General features: G+C 43.0%; 1 protein-coding gene across 1 annotated transcript; it reads left to right on the top strand.

Moving 5' to 3' along the window:
* Positions 1 to 1,524: 1,524 nt before the first annotated feature.
* Positions 1,525 to 20,820, top strand: LOC132900652 (digestive cysteine proteinase 2-like). The gene is made up of 11 exons (XM_060942883.1): positions 1,525 to 1,688; positions 6,123 to 6,188; positions 6,269 to 6,361; positions 7,196 to 7,368; positions 7,561 to 7,810; positions 7,899 to 8,094; positions 8,984 to 9,174; positions 9,258 to 9,349; positions 9,601 to 9,762; positions 19,708 to 19,897; positions 20,166 to 20,820. Exons 1-11 carry the CDS (start codon positions 1,643 to 1,645, stop codon positions 20,351 to 20,353), a joined length of 1,647 nt encoding a protein of 548 aa, XP_060798866.1. The 5' UTR covers positions 1,525 to 1,642; the 3' UTR covers positions 20,354 to 20,820.
* Positions 20,821 to 21,380: the final 560 nt, after the last annotated feature.

Raw genomic sequence — 21,380 nt, 5'->3', positions numbered from 1 at the left:
GAAAGGTCTTCGATGTAAAAACTGCTCTGGGTGTTGCCAGGTCTCCAGTGCTGAAACAACTTTTTACTGCTTTGCTGTGCCTCCCACATAGCAATGCAGATAGTGAGAGGGCTTTTTCACTGGTTAGGAAAAATCATATGGAGTACAGAAAAAAATCTGGCTGCAGACACATTAACTGCATATCTGCAAATTAAAATGAACTGTGATGAGGAGCTACAACTGCTACCAAGCAGTGATATTATAGCTAGTGCCAAATCTGCAACATCTTTGTACAACAAAGAACACTCCAAAAAGGAATAAGATTCAAATTCTTGTGATAAATTACTGGGAAGACTTTCAATTTAACTTCATTACTTATTAATATTTTCACTTATCCTTGTTTAGATAATATACTTGATGTGGTTCAGTCATCTTTAGTTGACTTAATATTGATTTACTATTAATACATTTTATTTGCAAAATTTACATCAATAATTCTGGTATTACTGGTACAATGTATATTAAATAATTAAGTTTATAGTTCAGTCATTCTCTTTAGTAAATAATTGTTTACTTAACTGTACATACAGTCCTTTTTAATTCAGTTGTTTTCTCTGGGATCTAAAATTTATTTTTTATTCAGTACATGCTTATTTGATCCCTTTAACTTGATGCAGTGTGATAAATATGCCTGTTACAATAGGAGTGTATAATGTGGAATAAAGCAATTGGGGCTTTGGATATTGGATTTTTTTGAGTGTATAAGGCCTCATGGGTGTATATAAGGGAAAAGTACAGATTTTGTAAGGGCATGGGTAACTAAAGGTTGACGTGTATGCTAATGCAATATGAATGTGACAAAACCTGCAAAGAATTTCACACAATCTATAAAAGCTAAAAAAAAAAAATGTCCCAAGTCTCTACCCTATGAAGGGTGGTTTTAATTTTATTTTATTAAATACACCCAAACGACTTTAGTTTGCCTTTGTGGCTTAAAAATGAAATTTAAAGCAAAAATGCATCTGAGGAGTGTTCTTAATGTAATCATTTGGACCAGAGGACAGATTTATTTTCATTTGATTTAATCCATGAACATTTTGTTTTAGAATTAGATATTTTACAGACAACCATATGATATAAAATACTAAAAGTACTTTCAGAAATACAGTTTTAAGTCGGGTATCATTATCTCTCGAGTATAATGTTTAGTTTCAGGTTTTGCTTCTCATCTTGAGTTACACAGCGTGCTTTGTATCCTGACTCTGTTCTTCTTGTCACATGTTAATCAATACTGTCTCTTTAATCTTATTGTTTAGGTTGTACTATAACTACACTACCCGTTTTTACTGCTGACTCAAGCGAAACCTATCGGCCGAATACTAAACAAATCCGGATTTGATATACAGTGCACCATGTAGGGTGTGAGTTATTATGCCGATACCCCGTATGAAGTGCACTTATAGAGGGAGTAGGGAGCGGTTTAAACGTGCTCCCAGCACGAGCGGAACTGTTTTGCTGCAGCTGACTGTGATCAGGTGAGCGCGAGTCATTTAAAGTCATGTGACTGCACAGAGCGCCGCAGCAGCGTGTTGTAGTTTAGGCTACCCGCAGCAGCGGCCAGTACAGCTGTTAATGTTGTGTTTTATTAATACATCGTTTAACCATGTGGACTTTTCTATCTGTAGCCGTGTTGGTCAGCTGTGCCTCAGGTAAGACTGCTTTTCAGAAATACACATTTGTTTTCTGTATACTCAGAAGTGTTTTTATGTATAAGAAAGGAATAAAAACACACATCGTGGCGTGCTGATTTAGTAAAATAATCACTGTCGGAATGGTATGAAGTGGAGAGTTACCACCCCGAAGTTGTTTGTTTTACATTAACAGCACAGCTTGTTGTGTTTAATGAAGCTCTTGCCAGATATGTTCACAAGTAATAAAATGCAGTTGCAAGTTGAGCCAAGAGCCCGGGTCGAGCCCTTGGGCAGGAGCCTGGGTCGAGGCACGTGACGTCATACACAAGGGGTCTATAAACGGTACACGTACCATACTACAACAGCGGGGGTATATAAAATAACTTGCAAAGCAGTAGATGAAACTGAGACTAAGGCTACATCCACACGACAACGGCAACGAGATTTAAAAAAATATATACTGCGTCCACATGGGCAACGGATCAGTAAAATATCAGGTACATATGGCAACGCAACGCTTGCTGAAAACGATGCAATACACATGCCACACCTCTAGGTGTGCTGTAAGACGGTCCCATCGGAGACACCAGAACAATAGAAGAAGTAAGGATGCATGCGCATAAACTGTTATGCGCGAGACTTCATATTAGCCACAAAGTCAGAAAAATCTGTGTGTAAAATTACATTATAATGACCAAATACAATGAAAAGTATTTTTCCAGTCTCACCTGTGAAAGGTAATCCCATGTGATCTCGTTTGGATGGCAAACCTGTTGGTACAGTTAAACGCAGCACATGAATGAGGCATCTTTATTCTCTGCTTTGCCCCATCCAATATGGCGGCGAGGATGACGTATGATTCTACGTGGAAGGAGGCGTCTTTAATGGTCCAGAATAAATTGAATGCTACACGTTGATGGATTAATTTGTTCTTCTACGCCCTTTTTGAGGACTGTATTGTAGGACTTAAACCAACATCTGAAGAGGTGAGATCACTCCTTTTTTTTTTTTTTCCCTATTTTTGCTGGCGGGATTGACTCTGCCCTAAGGGCTATTCTCTCTCTCTCACTTTGCACCATTACACAATAAATATTCACAGTGAAAATATTTTGTAAGCGCGTTTCATGAATCAAGTTATAGGATTTGTTGACAACTCGCATCGAGTTCGTTACACTTCTACCCGGCGTGAAGCACATGTGGTTGTGATGTCATTGTAAACAAATCCGTTCTACTCATCCAGACGACTTCGCAACGGCGCCGTTGCCAGATTTTTCCACTCTGGAACCCGTTCTCAAAAGATTTTCGTTTTGAGGCACCCAAAACGCCGGTGCCGTGTGGACGCCAGGCCAAAACGATAAACAATTTTATCAGATTCACCTGAATCCGTTGCCGTGTGGACAGGGCCTAAGAAAACAGCCAAGACATAATGGCGGATATGTAGTGAGGGACACTTTTAGGAACTGAAATAAAAGATCAAAAAGCCTCATTTTTGTGGTGCTAGTTCATAATGTATGCTCATTCCAACTTGCCTGGTCGGGCACGTCAGGGACATATCCCACTTGCAGGAATGCATGCTTCACTTGCCCTGGGCAATCAGGCAGTGCTTAATGTCGAGCCTCGAGTCCTTAGCCCGGAGCAAGCCTCGAGTTGTTCCCCTCACCTGCCTCTCTTCTCTCTCAAACCTAAGACAAAACATACAACTTGCTGTGATGGTGAGCGATTTCAAAGCCCTCCATCCAGAAAGGTTTTAAGGCTTTGCAGTTTTATGTCTGACTGTTAAATGCTGAAAATGGAGACCCGTTCCAAAAAAGACTAAACATCACCCACTATCAAGAATTAAACATCTTATTTTGTGTGCCGTTTCTGCCATACAGATATGTTATTGCTGTAGAAATAACTTATTAGGATGACCATAAACCTTGTAGCTGGAACTACTGTGACCCCTTTTCCACCAAATCAGTTCCAGGGCTGGTTCGGGGCCAGTGCTGGTTCACAACTTGTTCAACTTGCGAGCTAGCTGAGAACCAGTTTGCTTTTCCATAGCTCGGGGTGCTAAGGGGAGCCACGTCAGTTACGTCGCTGTATACGTCAGTTACGTCGCTGTGTTTGCATAAACCTTGGCGCGAACATCAAAGCAACAACAACACGGAGAAGAAGAAGAAGCAGCAACAATAATAATAATAATAATAATAATAATGGATGACTTCGCGTTTGTACAGCTGCTGCTTCTCGTCGCTTAAAAATGGCGACCTTTCGCAGTCTTGCTATACATAGTTTTCACTGACGTCACGGCATTCCGGGGAAAGCCCTCCAGCCGCCATCTTGTGGGTCAAACAAAACGGACCATCGCCATTACCAGCTACGTTATCTCAGACGAATTTATGAGGTTATATAGTCAGTTTTCTAAAATAAAGATCAATGTCGGCAAAATCAAGCAAACAGAAGTATATAGATACATTAGACGACATCTCACGACAATGGTATGCAGCCAAACTGGCCTTGATTGGGGGAATTGACCCCTACGAAGTGGACAAAGATGCATTTTCAAGTGACTATGCAGGGCTAGCCTGGGCCCGCCCATCCTAAGTGTGACGCAACACGGGGGGCTGTTGCGAACTTAGTCTGGCATGGCAAGCTATCTCCAGCTCTTCCAAGCTCCCGAAAAATCGGGAGCCAATCAACTTTGAGCATCTCCAACGGCCCTGGGTAGAGGCGTGTTCAAGGCTGTGACGTAGTAGAACTGCGACCGGAAGCCATAGATTGTTTACAGAATCTATGCCGGAAGCGCTTCATTCACTAGAAACATTACGAACATGGAGCAGCGGCAAGCCTTTGACACAGCGGTAGATGCTGTATTGAAAGCATTCAATGGGAAGTTCTCATTGAAAACGGAGCAAAGAGCAGCCCTGGAGGTATTTATTGAAAGGAAGGACGTTTTCGCCTTGCTCCCGACCGGCTTCGGTAAGAGTTTAATCTACCAGTTAGCTAGCCTGGGCCCGCCCATCCTAAGTGTGACGCAACACAGGGGGCTGTTGCGAAGTTTCCGTCGCGTCACATACGTCAGAGGAAAGAGTGATGTGATTGGTTTAAGCTTCGTCACAGCCTTTTCTGGCTTCGACCAGTAGCAAACTGGGGCATTTCAGGGAGGCGGGTCAACCACGCGCTTTGGGAAACGGTTGGGCTTAATATCTATGCCAGACCAATGCTCGCAGAGCTTTGAAGTTGTGTTAGCCAGACTAATGCAGGGCTGCCATCCATATTGTACCCTGATATTGTGAACTATTTCGTGAATAGTAAAAGTGCCTACACACTTGACGACCTCAAAGCATACAAGTCGCTGGAGTCATACAATTATTTTGTCTGTGGCTGGGTCCGCGAAGTCCACCATATAAAAACATGTGACAGTCGTGTCCTAATTACAGCCAAGGTATGTAAACATTGGAATTTTAGAGCTCTCAACACTGCATATAAATGTGTGTGTATAATATCGAGTTAATTTAAGACAAATTTTACATCCATTAGTGGTATTACAGTACCATGTCAGTGTACAATGTAAACGTACACTCAGCGGTTCCAGTTAGGCATTCTCCAGAGATTGTTTACATGATGTTTTGGTTTCCAAAAACAAACTTGAACACAATTGATTGTTTATTTAAACAACTTACCACTTATAAAATGATCGGAGCAGACTTTGCTGTGTTTGGAAGGCTGATAATCCTTGTGGTTGATTCTCGCAAGCCATAGATTTCGCCTTTGTATGCTGAGTTTCTTTGTTTGCTCGCCTTCGTGCTCCCGTACAGTGGGAATTCCATAAAAGCTCTGCTTGACGCCGTCATCTGACCTATTACGACAGCCATGAATACAACAGGTGTGCACCATTGCTAGCTTTAAATAGCCTGCTTGGGTTCTTTTGAAGACTTTGTACTCGCGCGTTACAATGTGTGCTCAGTGACCTGTACGGTAAGCTTGACCCACAAGATGGCCGCCACTAGGGAATCCCCAACTCTGTGATGTCATGTGCAAACTATGTATTGTCGTTGATCTTAACAACTCTGCTCCCCCCCGACGTAAGCAGTTCTTTCCTCTGGCCCAGCAAAGAGTTGGTGCTACCCTGGAACCGGTTTTTCTGGCCCCAGAGCCAGTTCTTTGTCAGTGGAAACAGAAAACCTGGTTCCAAACTAAGCACTGGCCCCGAACCAGCCCTGGAACGGCTTTGGTGGAAAAGGGGCATGTGAGAGCTGCTGTTATAGAAAATTATTCAACACCTTCTGATCAATCAGAATTGATAATTCAGCAGCACTGTAGTATGCTATACTATAGCATCAACACAAATACTAACATGTCTATATTATGACTGTTTGTGATGTCCATATTATGTGTTCTGAGTCACAAGGGTACACATGGCCACTTTGATGATTTCATATGCAAACTCACATTTTCCTTTATTTCTAGTGTTGCAAGCTTCACCTCTTTCAGGGAGGACAGTTCCTGATTTTGGACAAATGTACCATATAAAAGGTAATCACAAAAGATGTTTTATCCTTTTATCCTTTCAATGGCTGTTAAGTTTCGGACTCATCATATCCCTCCTTTTGAAGGTGTGATCTCATTACCCTATGCTGAAATCAAGGAACCATTTGAAGGCTGGTATGATCTACAGGGGAAGAGAAGCAGAATTGATTACTACCATGGTGAGGTTTTTTTTTTTTTCCTCATTGATGTTTTTAGGTCCTGTTATCTGTGTGCTGACCTGATGCATTAAGGGTAGTATCACGTATCTTAAGTTGTAACGCATTTTGGAAGTTCTCCTCCTATCCCTGCAGCTGCCAATAAAATATTTTTTCAGAGTAAAAAGTCTCTGGCACCCCAGACCCTTTATAAAGCTCATGATGATCGATAGGCTAATGATAGCTTGATAAGTAGCTGATGAGCTGGATCAGGTGTTGTAAGCAGGGAAAACAGCTTGAACTATGATCTGCTGATCGCTGTCCACTAGTAGTAATTTCATCTCTATATCTGATTGGGCATTTTTTATGTTCAGTATTGGGTCCAGATACGTTTGATTCAAACACTGCAGTGATGTAGATTTCCATGAGCAGGATGACTATTTATTTATTTATTTATTTATTTATTTATTAAATTTCCTAAAGCCTAAATGTCTTTCAGAAAATAAACTTTCTTATGTTTTAAGAGGCTAGACAGAAATGTTGCAGGAGTCTATTGTGTATGCTTCTTGTGACAAGTGTTGATTGCTCAAATTGTGAAACTGCAAGAAAAAAAAATGCTATAAGAAGGAAATACAAAACGGGGAAATTCCTAGCATTTGTTCAGGATTTAAACTACAGGAACTGTTGGAGGGAACTTGCCATTGTCAGAATAATATAATTTAGTACAGAGGTTTATTATGAAATATTAAAGTGAATTCCCAAGCTGCTACACCTACCACTTTATCCCTAGCCAGGTTATACTTATGTAGGCATAATTAATGTCTGTTACTAATGCTTTGTGCTAACTCTTTTTGGTAGGACAAGTCTCCACTTTTCAGCTTGGAGCAGTGGGAGATCAAGGTGTCAGCTACAAAATCACACCTGTGACAACAGAGACTGAATTTAATGCCATGAAATGCTTCCAAGTCAATGGCACTAAGGAGGATCCAGTTCTGCCTCAGGCTGCACTGCCTGACCTACAGGGCTTTCAGGTGTCAACTTGGTTTTAAGGAACTAACTATAGCCATAAGTGTCTGTAGTAATAGTTTTGCTTCCATTTTTGAATTATGCATCATGAAATGTAGTTCAGGTAACCTTCTGCTTGAATTCGATACAATTTTGTTTTGTGACTAGTTTTGTGGGTTTTATTATCTCCCCATTGACATGTCTGCCTTTGTGTCCAGTTTGAACAAATGGAATACTTTGGTGGACACTTGTGTGAGGTGTGGAAGAATGTCACTGTTGTTGGACACAAAAAGAACACTTACCGTCTGTGGGTGGCTCGACCAGAGGGTGGGGCATCACTTGCCAAACCTTACCATTATGAAATGATGGGTTTCAACACGCTTTTGGGTTCCCACTATGACAAATACCTCATCGACTACAGTGACTTCAGCCCTCGAACCAACCCTGAAGACTTTAATCTGCCCGAAGGTAAATTGCCCATTCTTATTTTCTCATATTTGAGAAAAATGTGGTTGTTTCATAATATTGAAATGTCTAATTGATATTTTCTTGTTAGGTACGAGCTGTGGTCCTTTTCCTGGTCCAGGAGTGGAGCACAGAATACTAGCCAACCCCATTCAAGACCTGATTCATACTTCTCCTGTGGGCCATGCCCATCGCTTATTTGGGCACTTTAAGGAAAAATATGAGCGAAACTATGAAGATGAGGTGGAACATGAAAAGCGAGAACACAACTTTGTACATAATGTTCGGTGAGGAAATAACGTTGTATTCCGTCATATTTCTAAGTCCTAAAGCCCTGTTTTATGCCCCTGCCACTAGATAGTTTTTGGGTTATCTGTTTTTCATAGATTCACATTAGCGTGATGCGTTCAACCACTCGTTCTTGGTTTTGTAGGATTATTTGGAATTGTCATTGTAACTTGCAGATGAAGTGGTTTTAGATTTTGGAATTGATCCAAGCAGGGTCAAATGTCTGAAAGGACAAGACTTGCTGGCTGTCGGTCTTCTTGTTAATATTTGACATTAGGCTTGTGCAACATAATGATTTGATCAACTCTACATTTTTACACAGGGCAGCATGGTCGTGCAGTGGTTAGCACTGTTGCCTCACAGCAAGAACGTTCTGGGTTCGAGCCTAGTGGCAGATAGTGGCCTTTCTGTGTGGAGTTTGTATGTTCTCCCTGTGTCTGCATGGGTTTCCTCTGGGTGTGCTGGGTTCCCCCACAGTCCAAAGACATGCAGGTTAGGCTAATTGGTGGCTCTAAATTGACCGTATTCGAGCGTACTCCAACACACAGCGCCTTTTCTTTTCCAGTGAATGGCATTTCTATACCTAAAGAGATAAAACATTAAAATTTTGACCTGTTTCCACACATGCTGTTAATTTGAGGTCAATTGAACAAGAATTGGCAAAGTTATTAGATTGTGAAATATCAAATTTTTTTGAAACACCCTGTAGTAGAAATGCTTGTTTTCCTGTCCTTCTTTTTAGACGGTCGATTCTGAACAATTAAACTGTTGCATTTATTGCAGTTTTTTTTTAAATGGTAAATTGTGACCAGGGAAAATGTGGTATCAAAAAATAAGTCGATTAGACACAAACTGTTTGATTTGCTGACAGTTGCTCTCCTTTTGCAGATATATTCACTCCAAGAACAGAGCAGGCCTATCATATTCCCTGTCAGTAAATCATCTGGCTGATCGCACAGAGGAAGAACTGGCAATGATGAGAGGTGGGAAACACAGGAAGACTCCTAACAAAGCCCAACCTTTCCCCACTGAACTCCTCTCTCTTAATCTGCCTGACTCCCTGGACTGGAGGCTGTCTGGTATGTTCTGTGCATTGGATTTGGTCAGGGTTTGACAGCCCTGATAAGTACAGGGTTTTATTACCATTTGCTTTATGTGTTAGGTGCTGTGACCCCTGTAAAAGACCAAGCTGTGTGTGGGTCCTGCTGGAGCTTTGCAGCAACAGGAGCACTTGAAGGAGCATTGTTTCTAAAGGTTAATGCATACAGTGTGTACACAGAATGTACACTTGTTTTGTGCATGTACTGTTCTTCATTTCTGAAGTTTGACCAAAGGGTCAGTTGGTAGAACTGTGGTTACACATAAAACTTGGGTATTGTCGGACAAGTGATTTATTCCCAAGTGAAATATTTCACCTTTGTTACTTTTCCTTTCAAAGTGTACTGAAGAATTTTACAAATGCTAAACACTGCATCAGATTCTTACCACTTTCTTTCTCATGACAGACAGGGGAGCGTGTGGTGTTGTCTCAGCAGATGCTAGTGGACTGTACATGGGGCTTTGGGAACAATGGCTGTGATGGAGGAGAGGAGTGGAGAGCATTTGAATGGATCATGAAACATGGTGGCATCTCCACTGCAGAGAGTTATGGTGGATACACTGGAATGGTGTGTATTAATTAATTCGAAACAAGTGGCATGTGTATCATATTCATACAATTTTTATGATGTTTCCACCATAGCTTGGATTTGTTACTTCCCCTGTTAATACTTGCAAGTTACCGGCCACTACCTAAAAAATGCCTAATCCTATTTTTCCTGTTAGGATATTCTTATATTTACTTAAAATATCAACTCCTGAATTATTGGTACCACTCATGAAAATAGATAAATTTATATAAATGGAGGATATTACATGGTTGCGTGAAGATAAGAAGTTTATCTTTGAGTGTTGAATTCACGAGTAGCAAACAAGTGATGTATTTTTTTCAATACAGATAAACTTCATATCTTTGTGCCACCATGTAATGATCTTTATATTACATGGACACATTCACAAAAAAAGCAAGGTAATGAAAAGAATTTTAATTTGGAACCGGTTCGCCATTTTGACAACTCTCATCTAGCCAGTGGGAAAACACTGGGAGTGACGTTATCGGCGTGAAATATCGGGAATTATTAGATGACTGTCATTCACCTGTACATTTGAACGAAATTTCGTTCCACTGGCTTACATCAGGATAACTGCTGCATATAACTATTGCACATCGTCTGGTAAACAATGTCAAATTTTACGATTAGATGCTTTAAAAAAAACAAACAAATAAAATATACCAACGATCCTACATATATTGCACAATTAAGGATTTATAACAGCATGTAGGATATTTTACATATTCTGGGTAGTGATGTTCTTGTCCAGGTATACAGTTAGGTCCATAAATATTTGGACAGACAATTTTTCTAATTTTGGTTCTGTACATAACCACAATGAATTTTGAACAGAACAAAACAATTCAGATGCAGCTGAAGTTCAGACTTTCAGCTTTAATTCAGTGGGTTGAACAAAATGATTGCATAAAAATGTGAGGAACTAAAGCATTTTTTTAAACACAATCCCTTCATTTCAGGGGCTCAAAAGTAATTGGACAAATTAAGTAATTGTAAATAAAATGTTCATTTCTAATACTTGGTTGAAAACCCTTTGTTGGCAATGACTGCCTGAAGTCTTGAACTCATGGACATCCAGACACTGTGTTTCCTCCTTTTTAATGCTGTGTCAGGCATTTACTGCAGCGGTTTTCAGTTGCTGTTTGTTTGTGGGCCTTTCTGTCTGAAGTTTAGTCTTTAACAAGTGAAATGCATGCTCAATTGGGTTGAGATCAGGTGACTGACTTGGCCATTCAAGAATATTCCACTTCTTTGTTTTAATAAACTCCTGGGTTGCTTTGGCTTTATGTTTTGGGTCATTGTCCCACGGGCGCAGATAGAGGGGGGGACGGGGGGGATTCGTCCCACCCAGAATTAAATTCACCTCGTTCGGTCCCCCCCCACTTATAGGGAGGAAAAAACGTCTATGCTGTCTTTCTTTGCATAAGGCAAACCTCACGGAAAAATCAAAAGACTAATTACCATTCGGTTTATTGCGGTGCACAGCAGTACATTTTTTTTTTTTTTTTTTTTTCCGCAATAGGAACATATACATAACATGTGAACATATAAATATTGCGGAGGATAACACAAAAAGTAAAAATACTTATTTCCATTGTGGTCCTCGAAATACATACATAGTTGCAACTGTGCAGACTGCACAGGTTGCGAGCTCGAGCTTGGTTGCTATGGTTACCCACAACAAATTTGACCGGCATATCGGGGACAGCGCCTCCTAGTTCAGGACCCCAACACGGCATGATGAAGGGTGCCAAAAGGCAGAAAACGATTGCATCATTTTTTCAAAAAACAACTGTAAGTAAACTGTGCCTTACTTTATCATATCACCTTGCAATTTTTTGATCGTCTGTTCAAAGTAATGTCATAGTGAAAGTAAAATCGTACGGAGTGATGCCTTTCTGGTAGCCTCCTTCTTTCGGTGGTAGCCTGAAGATACAGTGCTCAGAAGGCAGTTTTAATGTTTAATCTGGCGTTTCCTGCCATAATTTCAGCGAGCATATTGTTTCATAAGGAAACTTTGCGAAGAGTTGTTGACTGACTGCCGCTCACGCAACACACAGGCATAGTTAGAAAGTCAGGATGCACTGGTTTACACTCTACACACACACACGTAGCCCAGCCTCTCGCTATGTTTAACAGTTGGAACTTAGCGGTTTTAAAACTAGTTTTGCAATTTCTGTGCGTGATGATAATGTGTAAACTTTGGATTTCCATAGGCTATGTTAAAATGTTATCATTGTCCTGGCCTGCAGGTAGTTCCTGGTGATGGCAGTGAGGGAGGTGAAATAACATGTATACACACTACCGTTCAAAAGTTTGGGGTCACCCAGACAATTTTGTGTTTTCGATGAAAAGTCACACTTTTTTATTTACCACCATAAGTTGTAAAATGAATAGAAAATATAGTCAAGACATTTTTCTGGCTATTTTGAGCATTTAATCGACCCCACAAATGTGATGCTTCAGAAACTCAATCTGCTCAAAGGAAGGTCAGTTTTATAGCTTCTCTAAAGAGCTCAACTGTTTTCAGCTGTGCTAACATGATTGTACAAGGGTTTTCTAATCATCCATTAGCCTTCTGAGGCAATGAGCAAACACATTGTACCATTAGAACACTGGAGTGATAGTTGCTGGAAATGGGCCTCTATACACCTATGGAGATATTGCACCAAAAACCAGACATTTGCAGCTAGAATAGTCATTTACCACATTAGCAATGTATAGAGTGTATTTCTGATTAGTTTAAAGTGATCTTCATTGAAAAGAACAGTGCTTTTCTTTCAAAAATAAGGACATTTCAAAGTGCCCCCAAACTTTTGAACGGTTATATAATATATACACGCATGTATATTACACTCATCCATCGCATTCTCAAAGGATTTGAAGTTGAAGAGGTAAAGAAAATAAATTGTCATTTCTTCTTGCCCCTAAAGTTTTTAGTTTGCCCGGGATGACGCAGCCGGGGCCCCACCTTGGAGCCAGGCCCGGGGTTGGGGCTCGTATGCGAGCGCTTGGTGGCCGGGCCTTTGCCCATGGGGCCCGGCCGGGCTCAGCCCGAAGAAGTGACGTGGGCCCGACCTCCTGTGGGTTCACCACCCACAGAGGTAGCAGTAGGGGACTGGTGCAATGTGGATTGGGTGGCAGTCGAAGGCAGGGGCCTCGACGACCTGATCCCCGGACACAGTGGCTGGCTGTTGGGACATGGAATGTCACTTCGCTGGGGGGGAAAGAGCCTGAGCTTGTGCAGGAGGTTGAGAGGTACCGGCTAGAGATAGTCGGGCTCACCTCCACGCACAGCTTGGTCTCTGGAACCCAGCTCCTCGAGAGGGGCTGGACTCTCCACTTCTCTGGAGTCGCCCGTGGTGAGCGGCGGCGGGCTGGTGTGGGCTTGCTTATAGCTCCCCAGCTCAGCCGCCATGTGTCGGAGTTTACCCCAGTGAACGAGAGGGTCGCCTCTCTGCGCCTTCGGATTGGGGAGAGGGCTCTTGCTGTTGTTTGTGCCTACGGCTCAAATAGCAGTATGGAGTATCCGGCCTTCTTGGAGTCCCTGGGAGAGGTACTGAGGAGTGCTCAGACTGGGGACTCCATTGTGCTACTGGGGGACTTCAATGCTCACGTGGGCAATGACAGTGACACCTGGAGGGGCGTGGTTGGGAGGAACGGCCTCCCTGATCTGAACCCGAGTGGTGTTTTGTTATTGGACTTCTGTGCTAGTCACGGTTTGTCCATAACGAACACCATGTTCGAGCATAGGGGTGTCCATAAGTGCACGTGGCACCAGAACACCTTAGGTCGGAGGTCGATGATAGACTTTGTAGTCGTTTCATCTGATCTCCGGCCCTATGTCTTGGACACTCGGGTGACGAGAGGGGCTGAGCTGTCAACTGATCACCACCTGGTGGTGAGTTGGATCCGCTGGCGGAGGAGGAAGCTGGACAGACCTGGCAGGCCCAAACGTATGGTGAGGGTCTGCTGGGAACATCTGGCCGAGCACTCTGTTGGGGAGGTCTTTAACTCCCACCTCCGGGAGAGCTTTTCCCAGCTTCCGAGGGAGGCGGGGGACATTGAGTCTGAGTGGACCATGTTCTCTACCTCCATTGTGGATGCAGCTGTTCGGAGCTGTGGCCGCAAGGTCTCTGGTGCCTGTCGTGGCGGCAATCCCCGAACCCGGTGGTGGACACCAGAAGTAAGGGATGCCGTCAAGCTGAAGAAGGAGTCCTATCGGGCCATGTTATCCTCCAGGACTCCCGAGGCAGCTGACGGGTATCGGCAGGCCAGGCGTGCTGCAGCTCGGGCAGTTGCGGAGGCAAAAACTCGGAACTGGGAGGAGTTCGGGGAGGCCATGGAGAAGGACTATCGGTCGGCCTCGAAGAAATTCTGGCAAACCGTCCGGCGCCTCAGGAGGGGGAAGCAGTACTCTGCCAACACTGTTTACAGTGCGGGTGGGGAGCTGTTGACCTCGACTGGGGACATTGTCGGGTGGTGGAAGGAATACTTTGAGGATCTCCTCAATCCCACCGTCATGTCTTCCACTGAGGAGACTGAGGCTGATGACTCAGAGGTGGACTCGTCCATTACCCAAGCCGAAGTCACTGAGGTGGTTTGTAAGCTCCTCGGTGGCAAGGCACCGGGGGTGGATGAGATCCGCCCTGAGTATCTCAAGTCTCTGGATGTTGTGGGGCTGTCTTGGTTGACACGCCTCTGCAACATCGCGTGGCGGTCAGGGACAGTGCCTCTGGAGTGGCAGACTGGGGTGGTGGTCCCTCTTTTTAAGAAAGGGGACCGGAGAGTGTGCTCCAATTATAGGGGAATCACACTTCTCAGCCTCCCAGGGAAGGTTTACTCCAGGGTACTGGAGAGGAGAATTCGACCAATAGTCGAACCTCGGATCCAGGAGGAACAATACAGTTTTCGTCCTGGTCGCGGAACACTGGACCAGCTCTATACCCTTCATAGGGTGCTCGAGGGTTCATGGGAGTTTGCCCAACCAGTCCACATGTGCTTTGTGGATCTGGAGAAGGCATTCGACCGTGTCCCCCGTAGTATTCTGTGGGGGGTGCTTCGGGAGTATGGGGTTCGGGGCTCTTTGCTAAAGGCTGTCCTGTCCCTGTACGAACAGAGCAGGAGTCTGGTTTGCATTGCCGGCAGTAAGTCAGACCTGTTCCCTGTTCCCAGTGCATGTTGGACTCCGTCAGGGCTGCCCTTTGTCACCGGTTCTGTTCATAATTTTTATGGACAGAATTTCTAGGTGCAGCCAGGGGCCAGAAGGAATCCTGTTTGGGAACCACAGGATTTCATCTCTGCTTTTTGCGGATGATGTCCTGTTGGCTTCTTCAAACCAGGACCTTCAGCATGCACTGGGGCGGTTTGCAGTCGAGTGTGAAGCGGCTGGGATGAGAATCAGCACCTCCAAGTCCGAGGCCATGGTTCTCGACCGGAAAAGGGTGGCTTGCCCTCTCCAGGTTGGTGGAGAAGTTCTGCCTCAAGTGGAGGAGTTTAAGTATCTCGGGATCTTGTTCACGAGTGAGGGAAGGATGGAGCGTGAGATCGACAGGCGGATCGGTGCAGCCTCCACAGTGATGCGGTCGCTTTACCGGTCCGTTGTGGTGAAGAAGGAGCTGAGCCAAAAGGCGAAGCTCTCAATTTACCGGTCAATCTACGTTCCGACTCTCACCTATGGTCATGAGCTTTGGGTAATGACCGAAAGGACAAGATCGCGGATACAAGCGGCCAAAATGAGTTTCCTTCGCAGGGTGGCTGGGCGCTCCCTTAGAGATAGGGTGAGAAGCACAGTCACTCGGGAGGAGCTCGGAGTAGAGCCGCTGCTGCTCCACATCGAGAGGAATCAGCTGAGGTGGCTCGGGCATCTTTTTCGGATGCCTCCTGGACGCCTCCCTGGGGAGGTGTTCCAGGCATGTCCCCCCGGGAGGAGGCCCCGGGGAAGACCCAGGACACGCTGGAGGGACTATGTCTCTCGGCTGGCCTGGGAACGCCTCGGTGTTCTTCCCGAGGAGCTGGCTGAGGTGTCTGGGGAAAGGGAAGTTTGGGCTTCCCTGCTTAGGCTGCTGCCTCCGCGACCCGGTCCCGGATAAAGCGGAAGAAGACGAGACGAGACGAGATGTATATTACACACAAAATGGAATCATTTGCTGACAGCTCAATCCCCCCCAGTTCAAAAATCCTATCTGCGCCCCTGCATTGTCCATCTGTATTATGAAACGCTGACCAATCAGTTTGGCTGGATTTGAGCACACAGTATGTCTCTGAATACCTCAGAATTCATCCGGCTGCTTCTGTCCTGTGTCACATCAATAAACACTAGTGACCCAGTGCCACTGGCAGCCATGCATGCCCAAGCCATCACACTGCCTCCACCGTGTTTTACAGATGATGTGGTATGCTTTGGATCATGAGCTGTACCACGCCTTCACCATACCTTTTTTTTTTTCCCCCCATCATTCTGGTAGAGGTTGATTTTGGTTTTCATCTGTCCAAAGAATGTTCTTCCAGAACTGTGTTGGCTTTTTTAGATATTTTTTAGCAAAGTCCAATCTAGCCTTTTTATTCTTGAGGCTTATGAGTGTCTTGCACCGTGCAGTGAACCCTCTGTATTTACTTTCATGCAGTCTTCTCTTTATGGTAGATTTGGATATTGATACGCCTACCTCCTGGAGAGTGTTGTTCACTTGGTTGGCTGTTGTGAAGGGGTTTCTCTTCACCATGGAAATTATTCTGCGATCATCCACTACTGTTGTCTTCTGTGGGCGTCCAGGTCTTTTTGCATTGATGAGTTCACCAGTGCTTTCTTTCTTTCTCAGGATGTACCAAACTGTAGATTTTGCCACTCCTGATATTGTAGCAATTTCTCGGATGGGTTTTTTCTGTTTTCGCAGCTTAAGGATGGCTTGTTTCACCTCCATGGAGAGCTCCTTTGACTGCATGTTTTCTTCACAGCAAAATCTTCCAAATGCAAGCACCACACCTCAAATCAACTCCAGGCCTTTTATCTGCTTAATTGAGAATGACATAATGAAGGAATTTCCCACACCTGCCCATGAAATAGCCTTTGAGTTAATTGTCCAATTACTTTTGGTCCCTTTAAAAACAGGGTGGCACATGTTAAGGAGCTGAAACTCCTAAACCCTTCATCCAATTTTAATGTGGATACCCTCAAATGAAAGCTGAAAGTCTGGACTTTATGTCCATGTCCATTATATACCTATAACCTGAATATGTTTCAGTAAACAGGTAAAAAAACAAAATTTGTCAGTGTCCAAATTTATATGGACCTAACTGTATATGGTAGGGGATTATTTAGAGTTCAGGAGTCTGATGGCTTGGGGGGGGAAAAAGCTGTTCAAGAACCTGGCTGTTCTACTCTAGATACTGCGGAACCTCTTGCCAGGGTGGGATCTTTTATAATGTTCTGTTATTATACATACAGGACACTTTTTTTGATGGAATAAAAACATGTATTTTATTCCCTTCTAGCGGGTTTCATTCATTTGGTTTCATAGCCTGCAATATTGTTAACATATCACTTATCCTACGTGTAATACATCACTCTACCCAGTGGAGAATGAGCGTTGCATATGGTTTGATATTGCATGGTTGTCAAGACAATATGACCTCACACGTCGGAGCTGATGCAAATATTCAATGAGAGTTTTCTGCTGCGCTAGCACAGAAGCATTTCTTTGTTTGCTGGCAGCACCCACAGTAAACTGTCACAGTGAATTGAAAATGCCATAAGATGCATATTACACGTAATGCACGCTAGCGAGCAACTGTGACCATTTGTAAACAAATCTATAATTGTTCCATCGAATGTGTAGTAATAATAATGGCTTTTTTTCGTGGTATATCAGATATGGAATATATCTGATATACCACTCAATGCTAGCTAATATTATTTAATTATTATTATTTTTCCACGGTCTAGTTTCCATCAAATCGTGCACTCTGATTGGCTCACAAGCAGTCCGGAGTCCTACGATCCAGACCCTGGTTACAGACAAAGACCCATGTTACAACAAAAAACATGGTAGCAATTTTTATGCCTCCGCCACTGTAAGGTGCAGGAGGCATTATGTTTTCAGGTTGTCCGTGCGTCCGTCCCGAAACCTTGTGAACGCAATCTCAAAGGCTAATGAAAGGAATTTCACCAAACTTTCACCATTTGTGCATTTGGGGACAAAGATAAACTGATTAGATTGAGATCAAAAGGCCTAAGGGCAAGGTCACTGTGAGGTCAAATGTCTGTCCGAAAACCTTGTGAACACAATATCTCCAAGGCTGATGCAAGTAATTTCACCAGGTCATGATTACTGTGAGGTCAAATGTCCATCCCCAAATCATAACTTTAAGGCGTGTAGTCTACCAGGCGGAGGCATCCCCATCGACGCCGTTGGCGTCGAGTTCTATCTAGTTTGTCAACGTTTATTTTCGCATTTCTCAGTGTAATAGCATTGATTTTACAGCATGTAAAGTGCCTGGTTTTGTGTTGCCTAGATCAAGGTTTTTTTTTTTTTTTTTTTTTTTTTTGGAAAATTCCGAGCTGATGTAGCTTGTCAAACAGGTTTTTGACAAGCTTGTAGCAGGTTTGTTCTAAATATGGTTTCCCTTTTTGGGCGCTCTCATTTTTCTGTTAGAATTTGGTAAAGAAAAAAATAAATATATTATTTACCAGCTTTTAAGGTGGCGGCACGGTGGTGTAGTGGTTAGCGCTATCACCTCACAGCAAGAAGGTCCGGGTTCGAGCCCCGTGGCCGGCGAGGGCCCTTCTGTGTGGAGTTTGCATGTTCTCCCTGTGTCCGCGTGGGTTTCCTCCGGGTGCTCCGGTTTCCCCCACAGTCCAAAGACATGCAGGTTAGGTTAACTGGTGGCTCTAAATTGACCGTAGGTGTGAATGTGAGTGTGAATGGTTGTCTGTGTCAGCCCTGTGATGACCTGGCGACTTGTCCAGGGTGTACCCCGCCTTTCGCCCGTAGTCAGCTGGGATAGGCTCCAGCTTGCCTGCGACCCTGTAGAACAGGATGAAGCGGCTAGAGATAATGAGATGAGCTTTTAAGATCGGTCTGTATCATGAAGTACTGTGACCAAGGTCTCTGGGCTGAGGTCACGGTATTTCACGATACGGACCTCCCAACTGGTAAATAATGTCACGGTTGCTGTCCGGATGTAGTTCGTATGAAAAAATACAAGTGGTGTATTTCCCAGTAAAACACTTGTCTATATAATATAATGCCATATTGCCATGTTTTAAACTCCAAATTGATCTTCTGGATCATACCTGATATTGAGGTTAAGTTCCACAACGTTTGGTTTTTGAATGTCAATAACCAAGTTTATTCAGTAGCAATAGCTGTTTGAATGCATTTTATGTATGAATTTAAATTTTATGAATGTATGATTTAAATTTGTGTGAAAAAGTTTATTTTACTGTTATTTTTGCTCTTTATTTGATATACCCCTATGCTAATAATTGGTCATTCTATTTCTTAGTATCCTTTAAAAAAAAAAAGGAAACACTAAGATCTGACTACTCTTTTAACAAGAAGAATATCATGTATGATTAGCACTGACCTCTGAAATATATGTCCAAAGTTAAACAAGAACCTTGAGTCTATCGTGGGGTTTGACTATGCTACATTGCAGCAATAGCCAGCAGACTAATGTGGTAGCCCTGTCTAATCGTTTGGTTAATTTTAGGTTTTTAAACAAGTGTCCCCCCCCCCATGTCTGACATGGTACAATTTATTTATACTTGTAAGATGGGTTTATTTAAAAAATTAATCTTGTAGTACTAATATTAAAATGTATGAAAAGGACAAAACTTGCAATGCACCATTTTAAAATGGTACATGCTTACGCCTCTATTGTACTGCTGTTTTTACATTATTCTTTGTGTGACCTGACTGCCTCTTTTGGATTTGTTTTCAGAATGGCCTATGTCATTATAATGCATCCTCTCTAACTGCCCATGTGAAAAGCTACACCAATGTCACTAGTGGAGATTTGAATGCTCTGAAGGCTGCGCTGTACAAATCTGGTCCTACTGCAGTCGGCATCGATGCTGCTCACCGCTCCTTTAGCTTCTATAGTAATGGCGTATATTATGAGCCAGACTGCAGTAAGTTTATACGTTTTATACACTTTTTTTAAAAAAAAAATATGTACAGTAATGAGAATTGTAAGACAGAGACTTAATTGATTACAATCTCAGATATGTATATTAGCAAATTTTATAGCCTGCTCTTGGATGCGTGTGTGTGTGGGGGGTTCCCCCCCCCCCTTATATGCTACAGATGTGGTAGATATGTGTGGTGTTTGCCATGGCTATAAAAGTGATTTCTCTTCTCCCCCCCCCCCCCCCCCCCCCCCCCTTCCTGTGACCATAGAGAATGGCCCAGATGACTTGGACCATGCTGTGCTAGCAGTGGGTTATGGGGTATTGGATGGACAGCCTTACTGGCTGGTGAAGAACTCCTGGTCCACTTACTGGGGTAATGATGGTTATGTGCTTATGTCCATGAAGGACAACAACTGCGGCGTGGCAACTGGGGCCACATACGTTACATTGTCCTAATATACATTATTAAAGAAAAATACCCAGATATACCGTAATTGGTTACAAACTAGAGCTGATTCATGTGGAGCAACAAAACTCAGTATTTAACTCTGAAATATTTTCTCCTCTCGAAACAGCAACAAATATTGCATCGTGTCTTCTGGCCACATGGTGTCACTAATGTTAAACATTGTTTTATTAGCATACACAAGTGTATGCGTCGAAATCAAATGTTTCATGTGGTGTTTTTTTTTTTTTTTTTTTTAATGCAGCCTTATTGGTCATACACTGTGTGAGGTAGCAGTGCTAATGGGTTACTGTTGAAACTGCTGGGTACTGAATTGAACACTTTTTTTTTTTTTTTTAAGAGAAGGCTTTTAATTTAATCATTAAGCCCTACCCTGAAATAATTTCATAAAATCTTTACGCTTTGGGAAATCCTAATGTTTTGTTCTTTTTATAATTAAAGTTGTGTTTACCATAAAGTCTGGGTTTGCAATATTTTATTCCCATATACTCAACCCATTGAAGATCAAGAATAATGCTTTAATTCCTGTCACAAGACACTTGGGTGGGGGAAGCACTTCCTACGGGAGATAACTGCAAAGACTAAGAGCATTAAAATAAAGTCTGTCAGGATCAAAATAAATAGAGCTTTATAGTCAAATAACTGAATGGATAACAAGAATCCTTTTGGAAATCTAAATCTTTTGAGACCCTAGAGAGATTCCATGGGCAACATACCAGTCAACTGCACAGGGGCCGGTCTCACTTTGACATGTTTGCATATGTGCACAAAATGGTGTCCAGCTGATTCTCACCATTCATGACTGTTGGGAGAAGTGAAGCATATTTATTTACTCGCTAGATTTATTTCCTTAAAAGGACAACTATGGACAGGAAGTGAAATCTGCACCAATTTACTTGAAACCAATGATTCTCAATCCAAGGCATGATGAAAGCATACATCTGTGAATGACTTAAAACTGTGAAAATACTATACAGTACATAGGATCCCCTGGACTGACTTATACAAGAGTCATTA

This window comes from Neoarius graeffei, chromosome 16 (genome assembly GCF_027579695.1).
Source record: "Neoarius graeffei isolate fNeoGra1 chromosome 16, fNeoGra1.pri, whole genome shotgun sequence".
Lineage (NCBI taxonomy): Eukaryota > Metazoa > Chordata > Actinopteri > Siluriformes > Ariidae > Neoarius > Neoarius graeffei.
This window is presented reverse-complemented; position numbering and strand designations above follow the sequence as displayed.